This window comes from Rhinopithecus bieti, unplaced genomic scaffold (assembly GCF_001698545.2).
Source record: "Rhinopithecus bieti isolate Rb0 unplaced genomic scaffold, ASM169854v2 scaffold_15501, whole genome shotgun sequence".
Classification (NCBI taxonomy): Eukaryota; Metazoa; Chordata; class Mammalia; order Primates; family Cercopithecidae; genus Rhinopithecus; species Rhinopithecus bieti.
In genome coordinates, this window is record NW_016808317.1 from 666,092 (window position 1) to 679,995 (window position 13,904).

At 43.8% G+C, this 13,904-nt stretch overlaps 1 protein-coding gene and 1 long non-coding RNA gene across 5 annotated transcripts in view; one reads left to right on the forward strand and one right to left on the reverse strand.

Moving 5' to 3' along the window:
• The window catches only part of LOC108538391 (uncharacterized), a 105,682-nt gene extending 98,857 nt beyond the window's left edge, over positions 1 to 6,825 (reverse strand). Inside the window, exon 1 of the long non-coding RNA XR_001888063.1 lies at positions 6,740 to 6,825. This is a non-coding gene — a long non-coding RNA (uncharacterized LOC108538391). The remainder of the gene's footprint in view (positions 1 to 6,739) is intronic.
• LOC108538387 (proenkephalin-A) overlaps positions 6,537 to 13,904 on the forward strand; it is a 67,322-nt gene continuing 59,954 nt past the window's right edge. The window contains exons 1-4 of one of the 4 annotated variants that reach the window (XM_017886436.1): positions 6,537 to 6,678; positions 6,765 to 6,821; positions 7,252 to 7,427; positions 11,374 to 12,361. In XM_017886436.1, coding sequence (XP_017741925.1) covers positions 7,290 to 7,427; positions 11,374 to 12,039 — 804 coding nt within the window. In that variant the 5' untranslated portion in view covers positions 6,537 to 6,678; positions 6,765 to 6,821; positions 7,252 to 7,289 and the 3' untranslated portion in view covers positions 12,040 to 12,361. Of the gene's footprint in view, positions 6,679 to 6,764; positions 6,822 to 7,251; positions 7,428 to 11,373; positions 12,362 to 13,904 lie in introns of those variants that run through there. The other 3 variants (XM_017886437.1, XM_017886435.1, XM_017886434.1) reach the window with 3 other exon arrangements.

Below are 13,904 nucleotides of genomic sequence, written 5' to 3' on the forward strand. Positions count from 1 at the left end.
TTTTTTTTTCTCTTAATACTTTCAATATTTTACCTCTGTCTCTTCTTGCTTAATTTCTGAGAAATCAGATGTAGTTTTTTTTTTTTTTTTTTTTTTTTTTTTTTTTTTTTTTTGAGATGGAGTCTTGCTCCTTGCTCTGTCGCCAGGCTTGAGTACAGTGGCATGATCTCAGCTCATGGCAACCTCCGCCTCCCAGGTTGAAGCGATTCTCCTGAATCAGCCTTCCGAGTAGCTAGGACTACAGGTACCCACCACCACGCTCGGCTAATTTTTTGTATTTTTTAAGTAGAGACGGGGTTTCACCATGTTAGCTGGGATGGTCTCGATCTCCTGACCTCGTGATCCGCTCGCCTCGGCCTCCCAAAGTGCTGGGATTACAGGCGTGAGCCACCGCACCCGGCCGTAGTTCTTATCTTTACTCCACTACGGGTAAGGTGTTCTTCCCCTCTCTGACTTCCTTTAGGATGTTTTCCTTATGTTTTATTTTCTGTAGTTTGAAAATGGTATGCACAGGTACAGGATTTTTGGCATTTATCCTGCTGTGTTGTCTGGGCTTCCTGACAACATATCCTGATGGATAGGAGTTAGTGTCTGACAAAATGTGGGGGATTTCTCAGTTACTATTGTTTCAAACATTTCTTCTGTTTCTCTCTTCTCCTTTTGGAATTCTCATTACATATGTGTTACTGCTTTTATAATTGTCCTGCAGTTCTTGGATATTCTGTTTTTTGTTTTTTCAGTCTTTTTTATCTTTGCTTTTCAGTTTTGGCAGTTTCTACTTACATATCCCCAAGCCCAGAGATTCTTTCCTCAGCCATGTCCAGTCTAACAATAAACCCATCAAAGGCATTTCTCATTTCTGTGACAGTGTTTTTGATCTCTAGCATTTCTTCCAGGATCTTTCTTAGAATTTCTGTTTCTTTGCTTACATTGCCCATCTGTTCTTGCATGCTGTCTACCTCATCCTTTAGTGTTTTAATCACAGTTGTTTTAAATTCCCCATCTGGTAATTCTAACATCTCTGACATATCTGAGCCTGGTTCTGATGCTTGCTCTGTCTCTTCAAACTGTGGGGATAGACTGATTGATTGATTGATTGATTGATTTTTCTTTATTTTTTTTGCTTTTTACTATGTCTTGTAATTTTTTCTTGACAGCCAGACTTGATGTACTGGGTAAACGGAAATGTTATAAATATGCCTTTAGTAATGTGTTGATAAGGCAGGAAGGGAGTGTTCTGCAGTCCTATGAGTAGGTCTCAGTCTTTAGTGAGCCTGTACCTCTGGGCTGTGAAATTTACATATGTTCTTAGTCCCCAGCCTCCCCTTCAGTGGAACACAATGGCTGGAGGGGGCTGGAGTTGGGTATTCCCAGTCCCTCAGGTCAGCTATTTTCTGATGAAACTTGAGCAGATTAGACTCTGGTTAACTAGGTTCTCCTGTGGGCAAATCTTGTTAAGAATACAATGTTCCGGTGTATTTCAAAATGGCTCTTTTTTCCCTCTCACTGCTGGAGGCACAAGGGAAATTTTTTCCATTATTCATTGTGAGAACCTTGTTGAACACCTGTAGGTAAAACTCATGAAAGTGTGGAGGCCTCCATGGACTGGGTTCCCCTGGAATTTTTATCTCAGATTTGTTCACACAGTCTCCCGGAATTTGTCAGCTATAGTTCAGGTTCTGGGAGGTTTCTGCGCCAGCAAGCCAGGACTCTCTGCATTTGCCTGTTGGTCTCTCCAATTTGAGGGGACAGTGGTTTTCTCTGTGACCCAGTCTGTATGACAAATCTAAGAAGAGTCGTTGGTTTTTCAGTTTGTTCAGTTTTTATTTGATAACTTGGAAAGATTTGAGCACTTTCCCTATATAATTTTATTAAAACATTTTGACCTCTTGGGTCTATCACACCATTCATCATCACTTGGGAGCTATGGAAGATGTAACTATAAGCAAAAACACATGTTTTAAAAGCAGCTTCACTGAGTCTCTACTATGTGCAGACATCTGCGCTGTGGATCATATGCAAGAAAAATTCCCTTAAGAACTTGGTAAACTGCAACCATTGCATTCATTCCAATAACTTACTATTGATCAAAATCTATTTCGAATTTCTCTTCTAGTATTCCTTCAACTGTGGAAATTGTCTCTGGTGGACGAATATTTTGAACGCCTTCTATACAGGCCCCATAAGTGGGATCTGATATTTGATTTCACAAACAACCAAAACCAAATCAAAGTCAAGTTGTTGAAGAAGGTTTGGATCCAATGAGGCCACACTTTTTTTTTTTTTTTTTTTTTTTTNAATAACTTACTATTGATCAAAATCTATTTCGAATTTCTCTTCTAGTATTCCTTCAACTGTGGAAATTGTCTCTGGTGGACGAATATTTTTGAACGCCTTCTATACAGGCCCCATAAGTGGGATCTGATATTTGATTTCACAAACAACCAAAACCAAATCAAAGTCAAGTTGTTGAAGAAGGTTTGCATCAAATGAGGCCACACTTTTTTTTTTTTTTTTTTTTTTTTTGAGACGGAGTCTCGCTCTGCCGCCCAGGCTGGAGTGCAGTGGCGCGATCTCGGCTCACTGCAAGCTCCACCTCCCAGGTTCCAGCCATTTTCCTACCTCAGCTTCCCGAGTAGCTGGGACTACAGGCGCCTGCCACCAGCCCGGCTAATTTTTTTTTTCTTTTTTTTTTAATTTTTAGTAGAGACAGGGTTTCACCAAGGCAACACAATTTTTTAACACTGACTGGTTCTCTGGTGTGGCTATTAAATTTCTCAAGGCAATTTCAAAAGTCATTATTAAAAGTCAAGCTGCTCAAGACACACTATTAGTTGGACACACAGCTATATGTTATTTTAATCTAAAAATTCATAATAGGACTTGCTTTATTCATTGTCTAATTACCTATACTTAATAGTAAGATTGATCTTTTCCCTGTTGGAGAGCAAAAGGCCAAAGTTAGGAAGTGTGTTTCAATCTTCCCTAAGTTTACAGTACATAAACAGTATGTTCGATATCCTTGGTTTAATTTACCTTCCCTTTCTACCCACCTCCTCTGACACACTGACATGTTTTCTATTATTTAAACTCATTCTATTATTTAATTTATATTATTTAAACTGTATTATTTAATCTGGCAACTTCATACCAGATTACCTTTTCTTCCTAGAGTTTTATTGTTTCCTGGATTTTGGGAAATGAGAACATAGCAACACTGACTTTCCTTAAAATGGGGTTTGTGACACCATAAAACATCTCGTTCAAGCCAACTCCACTTCCAGCTGCTCTGTTATGGTGTTCTGAGCCAATCTGAAAAAGAATCCTTAACAGTGCTACTTCACAGTAATATGCCCAGATCACCGAATCACATTTTGCAAAGTGTGCACTTTAGATTGTAACTGAAAACGGGGATGTCTCCCCTGACTCTGGCATGATTCCAAACATCTGAAATGTTAGAACATGTTGCTTTTATGCTGAAGCATCACACAACTGCCAGAGTGCAGAAGTGCCTTGTCTCCACTACTGCTACTTTAGAGAGAGGGGGGCAGACAGAAATGGCTTTCTGGAATAAAATATGTCTGCTTGCGTGACTGGAAGGGTAGGGGAGCAGAGGAGTGAGTGCCAGAAAGACATCATTCAATTTAGGCATCTTCCATCTGAAAATAATGGAAGAGGACACTAAAAGAACATTGTAAAATCCCACCTTTTTAGGCTCTGAGGACACCTAAGAACTGAGCAAAACGCCATTCATCATCAGGGTTAAAAAGTCCCATTTCTTAGTCTCTAGGATGAATCCCTTTGGGCTAATGCTTGGGACCCTAGGATCAGAAGAAGAGTTCTTGATCCTAACCTAAAAATAAAAAAATCTCTGGATTGGATGCTTTTTTAATCTGATTTCTTCCTTCCCATTTTTAGTCTGATTTCTAGAGCAGCTTTCTCCCAGATCATAACTGCAAAAAGTCTGTTCGTTCTTGATAAATATTTAAAAGATCACGAAAAAATGAATTTCTTACAACTCATTGCCACCAGAATGACTTTTAGTATCTCAGGTCGATGGGGGAGGATGATAGGAAGAGATGTCACTGATTTGGGGTAGGCAAACAAGGTCGACCTCCTATCACTTCATTCATTCATTCAGTCAGCCGGTCGACACACATTTACCAAACAACCACTGTGCCCCAAGCATCTAGGAAGGTCTCCAGGGGGACTACACACTCTTGCACTGCTTCTAGGAGGCGCCCTCTTTTTCCCTTACTGTTTCTCTCTCCCTGACATTTCAGGAGTCCCAGGGGAAAATGCAAATGCGCCAAGAGACCCTAACTTAGAGCAAACATGACTAGTTCCAACAGAAACAAACTAGCCTGAGGTAGGTTTCAGGGAAGGAACTCAGAGGCTGGAAAACCGGGTCTGCCACTGCCCGGGAGGGTCAGTTCTGAGCCTTGGTTTTTACCATCTGTAGAATGGGTGGTGTTATAAATTATCCTTAAAGCCCCTTCCAAACTTAAGCTTCTACTTTTCCAAGATCCTAACGAGCCTTTGTGCCGCCAGAGTGCAGAAAAACACTGTTCCCACTACTGCGCGCTGTGCACCCTTAAATAGCATCGCGTGGTGTGGTCATTCCAAACACAAACACACACACACACACACACACATACACATACACACACACTCCCCTCAGCCTCCTGCTCCTGATTATGTGTTTAAACCTGGGATCCCAGGTTCGCAAGTGCTCAGCTATAGCAAGTTTTCTTTAATTTTAGGTAGAATTTGTTCACGCACTACTTTCGCACTGAGTACTGCAGTGGAGTCAGCTTCCTTTCCAAATCCCAGGCAACAAGAAAAATCTTAAGTAAAGACAGAAGCTCTCCGTTGCCTTGGAGAGAGGGTAAGGAGCTAGTAAGGGGCCCCATGATGAAAAGAACCTAAAGCGGAAACGTTGTGTTTTCCTGCTCAGGGGGTAATGCTGGCTCCCTAGGGCTATGTCCGGAGTTCTCCAGTCCCACGCCAGGGCTCTGCTTTCCCGACCTTGCTACCGTGATGCCCTGGCCGGGAGGCAGGTGGTGCTCGGGTGCAGCTCTGGTGCTAATCCGGGTGCTGCGTGTCAAGCCCGCACAGTGAGGCCTCTGGAGAACTGAGACCCCAGTATCCCCAAGCTCAGCCTACGCAGGATAGCGCTGCCCTCTAGCGACTATAATGGGACAGGCAGCGCGGCTGCAGGTCCTAGCGACTGTTGAAATCCGCCCTTCGCAGAGGGCGCAGAGGGCCGGGAACGCCCTGGGACCTTTTCCCTATGTATGGGACCAGGAACTGTTTATGGTTTCCCCCTAGGTTTAGGAGAGATAGATGCATAGGTGAATTGGATACGTCCATGGTAGATGTAAGGTAAGCAGACAATGGGCACTGATGGAAAGGTGGACGGACGGATAACTGATGGTTACGAATACGTTTTGAGGGCTTGCTATAGTGCCAGGCAGAAGGCTAAGAGATTTTGTCCATTATTTCATTTGATTCTCTCTAGAACCTTATGAATGGCATATTACCTCTGTTCTTATTTTTCAAATAGGGAAACTGAGGCCTCAGGCAATGTAAGCAGCTTGTCACTTAGCAATCTTTTGCAGAGCCAGGAAGCGGGAAAGCGTGTCTTAATGGACAGTCTCAGCCTCCACAGTGTGCCCTCGGGCCCCCTCCCGGTGGAGATGTTCCAAGCCCTGGCGTCTCGGGTAGGGGGTCCCTCATCCTTCCCTCCCCACCACACTCCTGGCGCGCTGACATTACACCCGCCCCGGCACCCCCTTCTCACTCATCCAACACCCCCAGGACACCCTGGACAGCGCTCTCAAGGCAGTGGATCTTCGACTTGGGAGCCCTGGGGACCTAGATAAACACGGATCCTCTCCCACAGTGGCTGAAAAGCGCGCAGTGCCGGAACCTGAGGGTTTACCGGCTTCTACGCTTGGCCAGGGGTCTCTCTAACTGGAAAGGTGAAAATTCTGTGCCGAGATTTTAAGATTCCCAGAAAGTTTCAATTGTTAAGTTTCTGTAACCATTAACTGCGCCTACTGCGCACCTTGAAGCTGTTAGATGCTGCAGCAAGGAACTCGGAGTCAACTGTTGGGGACAAGCGGGTCGATAAATGACGACATTCCGAACCGGACGGCTGTGCTTGGTGCCCACGGGGACCCTGAAGGGGTCCAGGGAGGAGGCGGGAAAGGGGCAGGTTCATCGGCCCGCTGGGTCTCCAGCACATTCCAGAAGTCTAAGCCAGTTCATTTGTCCTTCCAAACGCCCCCACCTCGCTTCCCTCCTTGGAGCCCGCACCCCTCGGCGCAATTTCAGTGACTTTATGCGGAGAAACTTGATCCTATCTCACTCTCCTCAAACTTCCTAACTGCCTTGGGTTTGTCACCTGGCCGTGTCGGGAGCCACCGAGCGCACCCCGTGGCCGCCACCCTCGGTGGGGGGAGCGGCGCGCGGGTACTGGGGGACCGACCCCTCCCGCGAAGGCGTCGGCGCGGGGCTGGCGTAGGGCCTGCGTCAGCTGCAGCCCGCCGGCGATTGGGGCGCGCGCGCCTCCTTCGGTTTGGGGCTAATTATAAAGTGGCTCCAGCCGCCGTTAAGCCCCCGGACGGCGAGGCAGGCGCTCAGAGCCCCGCGGCGACGCTGAGGACCGCGACGGTGAGGCCCAGGTCCGCCAGCGCACCCAGGCCCCCTCCTCCCCGACGCCCGTCCTCCTCACCCTTGCCTTCTTCTCTTCCCTCTAGAGTCGTGTCTGGAACCCGGCTTTTCCAATTGGCCTGCTGCATCCGAACAGCGTCAACGTGAGTGAATTTGCCCGAAGCTTGTCTTTGCTGCGCGGATTTGGGGACGGCTGCCCGCCCTCTTTTCCTTCACATTTCATTGCATGGGTTCCCCAACCGCGTTCCCTGGTTCTTCTTTGTGACCCCAGTCAATGTTCTTCCTCCCCCGGCGCCCGGTCCCTCGCCCTGGTCTGCGGCGTTCTCTGAAATCTTGCCCTGGGCAGTGGACGCCCAGGAAAAGAGCCGGGTGCCTCAGGCAGCCTCGCGTTGGGGGCGACCGCGCCATCCCGGGAGCCGCGAGGCGATGTGAGTCGCCTCCAGGTCTACCTGAAAGCTGTCGGCCGGGAGGGCGGGGCCCCAAAAAGGAGCATTCCTGCGGGCTTTTGCTCGACGATCACTTGCTGAGGCTGTCGTGGCGAGCGTCCTGCAGAGGTACCCGTTCTGCGCCCAGGCAGGCTCGAAGCACGGGTCCCTCTCTCCTCGCAGTCCATGGCGTGGTTCCTGAGACTCTGCCCTTGGCTGCTGTTGCTCGGCCCCGGGCTTCTGGCGACAGTGCGGGCAGAATGCAGCCAGGATTGCGCGACGTGCAGCTACCGCCTGGTGCGCCCCGCCGACATCAACTTCCTGGTGAGTGTTGCGCGCGGCGAGTGTTGCGCACCTTGTGAGACAGAGTCTCCGCAATAGTACGCGGACAATCCCATGCCCACAGCGGGGCGCGTATGGCGATTCGCACCGGGTCGGAGCCACAGCGGCGCGAGCCCGTGGTGACCTGGGTGTCTCAGCTGTTCCGGGAACGCTGGCTGATGTCCTGTCCTGGCTCTTAGCTTCGGGGATCCGCGACTATTTGGGCACCGGTAAGGGTAGCGGTGTCGCCACACAGAGTTTGTTTTAACCCTGGGAATTAGGGACCCCCAAGAAGTGCTCTGTTCAGCACCTCGGAGAGCACTGGGTTCTCTCTTGATCTGTCAGAAGGAAGATGCTGTCACCCCAAATCCTAACATATCCCAGTTAAGGGCCCCTCCACACGCAGCCATCTTCCCATCTTTCCCGCAAATAATGTAATTTTTTGTTGGTGACATTTCGGCGCCTTTCTTTAGATTTATGTATCCCAGCTCTCTTAACCTCAGGTCCCTCGGTCCCTCTTTCCCTACCCTCACCTGTAAATAGGAGAGAGCAAAGGGATGGAAATAGGATACGGGGAGAGGAAGGCAAAATAACCGTAGACAGGAAATAATTCATAACTGTCTCACTAGCCAGTAAAGCTGGAATGCAACTTCTGTTCCGACTGCCCTTTTGTAATAGTAACTAAAACAACAGTTTAATTTGGCTGTGAGAAAGGAACAAGAGAAGTGGCCAGTGTCCAGTGGGTGACAACAGTCCAAAGATACACTACACTACAGGAGGTTGGGAAAGAAAAAGCTGAGGACAAAATCACTTTTCATTCTGATCTTGGTTCCCTGTGGGCTCTCGAATCACCTCTGGTGCTCTACTGATCTGAATCTCCAACCTGGAGACCCAGGTAGCTTCACTTTTACCAGCTCCCCTGACAATTCCTTTGCATTGCTTTTGAAATTTATTGAAATTTTGTGATGACTTAAAAAGCTCATAGAGAATAATGTATTCATCCAAGCTGCTTTGGGTTCCACGTGGAACTGAGGAAATTTCACCTTATGTAGATGTTTGAAATGGGGAGAAAACCAAGGAACAGTTTCCAATTATCTGTGGTATATATTTCAGGTTAAATGTTTGTGTGTTTGTTTGACCCGTACTAACGTGGCATTAAAGAGAAGACACATAGGAAGGTTGTATATTTAAACTACGAGAAAAGTGTTTCATCTTCAATAGGGGACACAGTCCCCTTCACCCATCTTTCTTCTTTCTCCTGTAGTCATGAGCTTTTAACCTATGTCTAAAAATTGAGGAAGTGCTACAAATATAAGGATAGATCTTGTGGGTAAAGAATTTTAGGCACAGAAGGAGAAAGAGAAACCCAAAACATGCCATATATAAGACCTCACTTTCTGACCCCGTAATTCCCTGTGCCCAGTCACACATATTTTGAGCTTTGCCTGCTCAACATGTGGGGGGCTAAGCCCCCTCCCCTAGCTTTCTCTGCCATCTGAATAAAGGTTATATGGATTCTAGTCTAATTTTTCTAATCACACAGTCTGACCCCCAAATAGTATCAGATTTACTGAAGTTATGTGAGTTAGTGAATTACTATGGCTGACATTTAATAATGCCTATTCAAATGGGTTTTTTTCATATTTAATCTGCTTGATTCACCAAGCTCCCAAAATGCTACTAATCTTCCTTTTGCATTGTTGAGGAACTTGAGCAGAGCTCACTGGGTAGCAGCTAGGCCTTCCTTGGGTATCACTTCAAATCTTGACTTCTCTCCTTCTCTCACCTTCCTCTCATCATGTAACAGGATTGTGGGGGAGAAGAGGAAGGCTGCTTTTGCCAGAATTTTCCTCACTGCTTTTTATGCTCTTGTTGTTATCACTTATTACTATTATCATTACTTTAATCCAAGTGATGGAATGGCACATGTAGTGTTAGCAACTTGAAAAAAATAGATAATAAGCAGCCATCAATAAAAATAGTCTCATAGAAAGGCATTTTGCATAATAACTGATTTGCATTGGACCCTACATTCAGGGTTGTTATTGTCTCAATGACAAAAGATTTACTTAGTGACTGTCTCACTAGAATTACAGCATTCTGGGACTTTGGCTCAGATGCAAAAGACATGAGAAATGAGGTTGCCTAGCCAAAAATATGTAGTGAAATCAATGTTAACAAATATTTACTGAGCTTCAACCACATGAAAGACACTTATGATTGGTACTGTGGTGGATGCAGAGATGAGCAGGCATGCTATGACTGATGTCCAAGTAGAATTTCCCGTCTAATGTGATCTTGACCATACCACACAAAGTGTGATAAATACCACAAAACAGGCATACATGGCTATAGGAGCCATCAGTTAACATCGCTGCCTTAGTAGGAGTGCATTATTCTGGTATTTGTTACTATGTGGTTTTGAAGGAATCTCATATCACATACATTTAAAAGTCTTTTGGTATTAGTATGCAAAACATTCAACATTAATTTTTAACAACAAGATCACTTAGATACAATTTTAGAATGGAAATATTATTGCCCCTTAAACATCTTAAGCTTTTAATGGTGTTTTGATTTCTTCATCATATGTCAGAAATAAAATAAGACATTTTAATTATTAATAGATCATCTTTAGATTCTTATGTAGTTATATATTTAATCTTCTCAGACACAAAGCTTAAATACGCATTAAGAGCTTGCTAAATACGTGCCCTCAAGATTTTGTTGCGCTAAGAAAATGCTTTCTTTCACTGTGAAAATAATATATGTTATTAAATAAAAGTGTATTTAACATCACTTAATATACCAGTATATTTTTAAATATCAAGAAAGAGCCTGGCCTTTCTGTCTAAATTAAAAGTCTGTAACCTGGGCTCTCTATAAGTAGATTTCAGAGGGCTATAAAAAACTCCTGAAATGCTAAGAAATATCATGCATGTTTTGTAAATGTTCACATATTAGTACTCTATCATACCCAAGTGATCTGTTAAATAGAAAAAAAATCTTAACAAGGTCATTCGAATGTATAGACTTACAATGATTTTGAATTTAATATTTGTATAAGAAAAAGGAAAGAATGTATGCTGATGATTCTTATTTTATCAAATACCATGATTTCCATTGGAAATTACTTTTTCTGTACAATGGTGACTAAATGTGAAGAAAATAAACATGAATAATTTGTGCACTTGCATTTGTATAATTTTATATCTGACCTCATCATTATAGACATTTTGTTCAAGATAATAAAGTCTGTTGTATCCAGCAAGGAAAAAAGGAAAAAACAAAAGATCTGTACTTTCAACAAATTAGCAAATTCATAAGAATGCAAATAATTCATAAGATTTAAATTGAGTTTTTAGGATGTCTTTCTTTATAAACTTTTTTTAAATTGTTGTTTTTCTCTGTAGATTGATAGTATTTGCAGGAATATTGGATACCATTTTAGGTAAAATATTAACACACAGAAAGCAATTGACCCTTATGTTATATAATGTTGATTTTATCTGTAAGAAAGAGATAAAAGGATTTTGAGGAAATTTCCCTGATTAGGGTAATAAAAATTTCTCCTTTTTGGTTAGAAAATATCAACAAAATTATATCAGAAGTGGAAAATTATCGGTGAATTAGACTGTGAAAGCAGTCATTTTAGGTTAAAATAGGTGAAAAAAAAATTTTTAATTCTTTAAAATTTCTATGGGTTTAAAATCCAAAGGCAGATTCCTAACTGGATTCAGTTAACCACCCCCCGCACTTTCCCCTTTCCAAATTTTGTTTCATTTGCATGCTCAGCCTTATGAAAAGTCGTGATAAGAAATTGGAGATGACCTTATTATAATAAGGGAGTTACTATGTCATAGCAAGCATATTTTGGTCCACGAAAGTTCATTTACGTAATGAAATCAGAGAAGCTTCTTTTTATCATTACATCAAACTGTTTTCCCAGGCTTGCATAATGGAATGTGAAGGAAAACTGCCTTCTCTGAAAATTTGGGAAACCTGCAAGGAGCTCCTGCAGCTGTCCAAACCAGAGCTTCCTCAAGATGGCACCAGCACCCTCAGAGAAAACAGCAAACCAGAAGAGAGCCATTTGCTAGCCAAAAGGTATGGGGGCTTCATGAAAAGGTATGGAGGCTTCATGAAGAAAATGGATGAGCTTTATCCCATGGAGCCAGAAGAAGAGGCCAATGGAAGTGAGATCCTCGCCAAGCGGTACGGGGGCTTCATGAAGAAGGATGCAGAGGAGGACGACTCGCTGGCCAATTCCTCAGACCTGCTAAAAGAGCTTCTGGAAACAGGGGACAACCGAGAGCATAGCCACCACCAGGATGGCAGTGATAATGAGGAAGAAGTGAGCAAGAGATATGGGGGCTTCATGAGAGGCTTAAAGAGAAGCCCCCAACTGGAAGATGAAGCCAAAGAGCTGCAGAAGCGATATGGGGGCTTCATGAGAAGAGTGGGCCGCCCAGAGTGGTGGATGGACTACCAGAAACGGTATGGAGGCTTCCTGAAGCGCTTTGCCGAGGCTCTGCCCTCCAACGAAGAAGGGGAAAGTTACTCCAAAGAAGTTCCCGAAATGGAAAAAAGATATGGAGGATTTATGAGATTTTAATACCCTTTCCCACCAGTGGCCCCAGGCCCCGGCAAGCCTCCCTCCATCCTCCAGTGAGAAACTGTTGATGGTGTTTTATTATCATGTGTTTGTTGCTTGCCTTGTATAGTTGACTTCATTGTCTGGATAACTATACAACCTGAAAACTGTCATTTCAGGTTCTGTGCTCTTTTTGGAGTCTTTAAGCTCAGTATTGGTCTGTTGCCGCTATCTCTTTTTCATGCTAAAATAGTTTTTGTTATCTTGTCTCTTATTTTTGACAAACATCAATAAATGCTTACTTGTATATAGAGATAATAAACCTATTACCCCAAGTGCATAATATCCTTGTAAGTCCCTTTTTCTCCAAGGCTGTCATTTACCTTTGGTTTTCCACATCAATCCTAGTCTCAGGAACAGTAGAACCATCTGCTTTTGACGTAATAATCATTGTCCTTCTCTTTCAGCCAAGGCCACAAAAACATTTTTATTTAATTCCTCATATATGAAATCTTAGATGAGTAAACACATGGGAGCAAAGTAAAATGTATTTTCACTCTCATTTCTGGAAATCAGATACATGAAGAAAACCCAAAGCCTAATAAAGGAGCCAGCTATGCCTTCATTACACACACACACACACTTGCATTTACATCAGATGTGTATGTCTTCTTCAGTAAAGTATTTTAGAAGCTAGTAAGAAATTAAAGATAATTTAATCCAATTTTACAAATGAAGAAAGGGAAGCCAAGAAAGGTTGTGTAGTTGGCTCAAAGTTGCCCAGCAGTTGAAGGATAAAAATAGGATTAAAACCCGAAACTTTTTGTGCCCAGTCAATATCCTTTTCACTGCAGTTCCTTATCTCCTATCCAGGTCACTAGTAAGAATTGTAAGAACATGGAACTACATCTTAGTCACCATTGTACACCTCTACACTATGACTGTAGCAGATTATCCAATATTGGATGAATGGATATATGTGTGATGAATGAATGAATTTGGTGACCAGATAATGAGGAGATTGTGAGTGTTTGTAAGGTAAATTCCCAAAACACAAGGTGCTTATGACTACTTCATACTAATGAGACAACACTCAGATGTAAGAAATGTAACTTTTCTTCATTTTTCTAACTGAAACAACATACAGCTCAACCCCTATTCACTAAATCATTTCTCCAGGACCCCCACCAACCCTTTCTTTTGTGTTTTTCAAAACATTGCAATTTAGCAACTCAGGAAAGTGGGAGATGAGCCTCTGGTCTGCAGTCCACCAAGGTTGCTGCTGAGATGCTCACTGTGCAAGCCTGTGTGCCCCATCTGGTAAGGCAGCTGCACTGTGCTTGGCAGTTTGTTCTCTATGCACAGCCCCACCAGGGCTCGCAGGACATCCGCATGATCATGCTGTTAGGAGACCCATCTCCCGGAATTAGTGCAAAGAATCACAGGGCCCCACACTCATAGAGCCCCAGTTCCATCAACCTTCCTTATCCTTGGCAAAGCCCCGGAGGAAAAAAGATAATGCAATTATTATTGATAAGATAATACCATTATCTCACAATGGTACAATATGTATACCTACATATCTCATACAATATGTGCGAGAAAATAACACAAGTTCACCATCAGACAAATACATCTTTTAAAGCAAGCACAGTTCTTTCTTTTTTTTCCTTTTTTTTTTTTTTAGAGATGGGGGCTCACTTGGTTGCCCAGGCTGGAGTGCAATGGCTAGCTCACTGCAGCCTCGACTTCCCGGCCCCAAGCGATCCTCCCGCTTCAGCCTCCCAAAATGCTGAGATTACTGGCGTGAGCCACCACGCCTGGCCAAGTACAGTTTTTTATCTAGGAGGCTTTCTTCTTTTGGGGGGAAGAGGTGTAGACTGGGC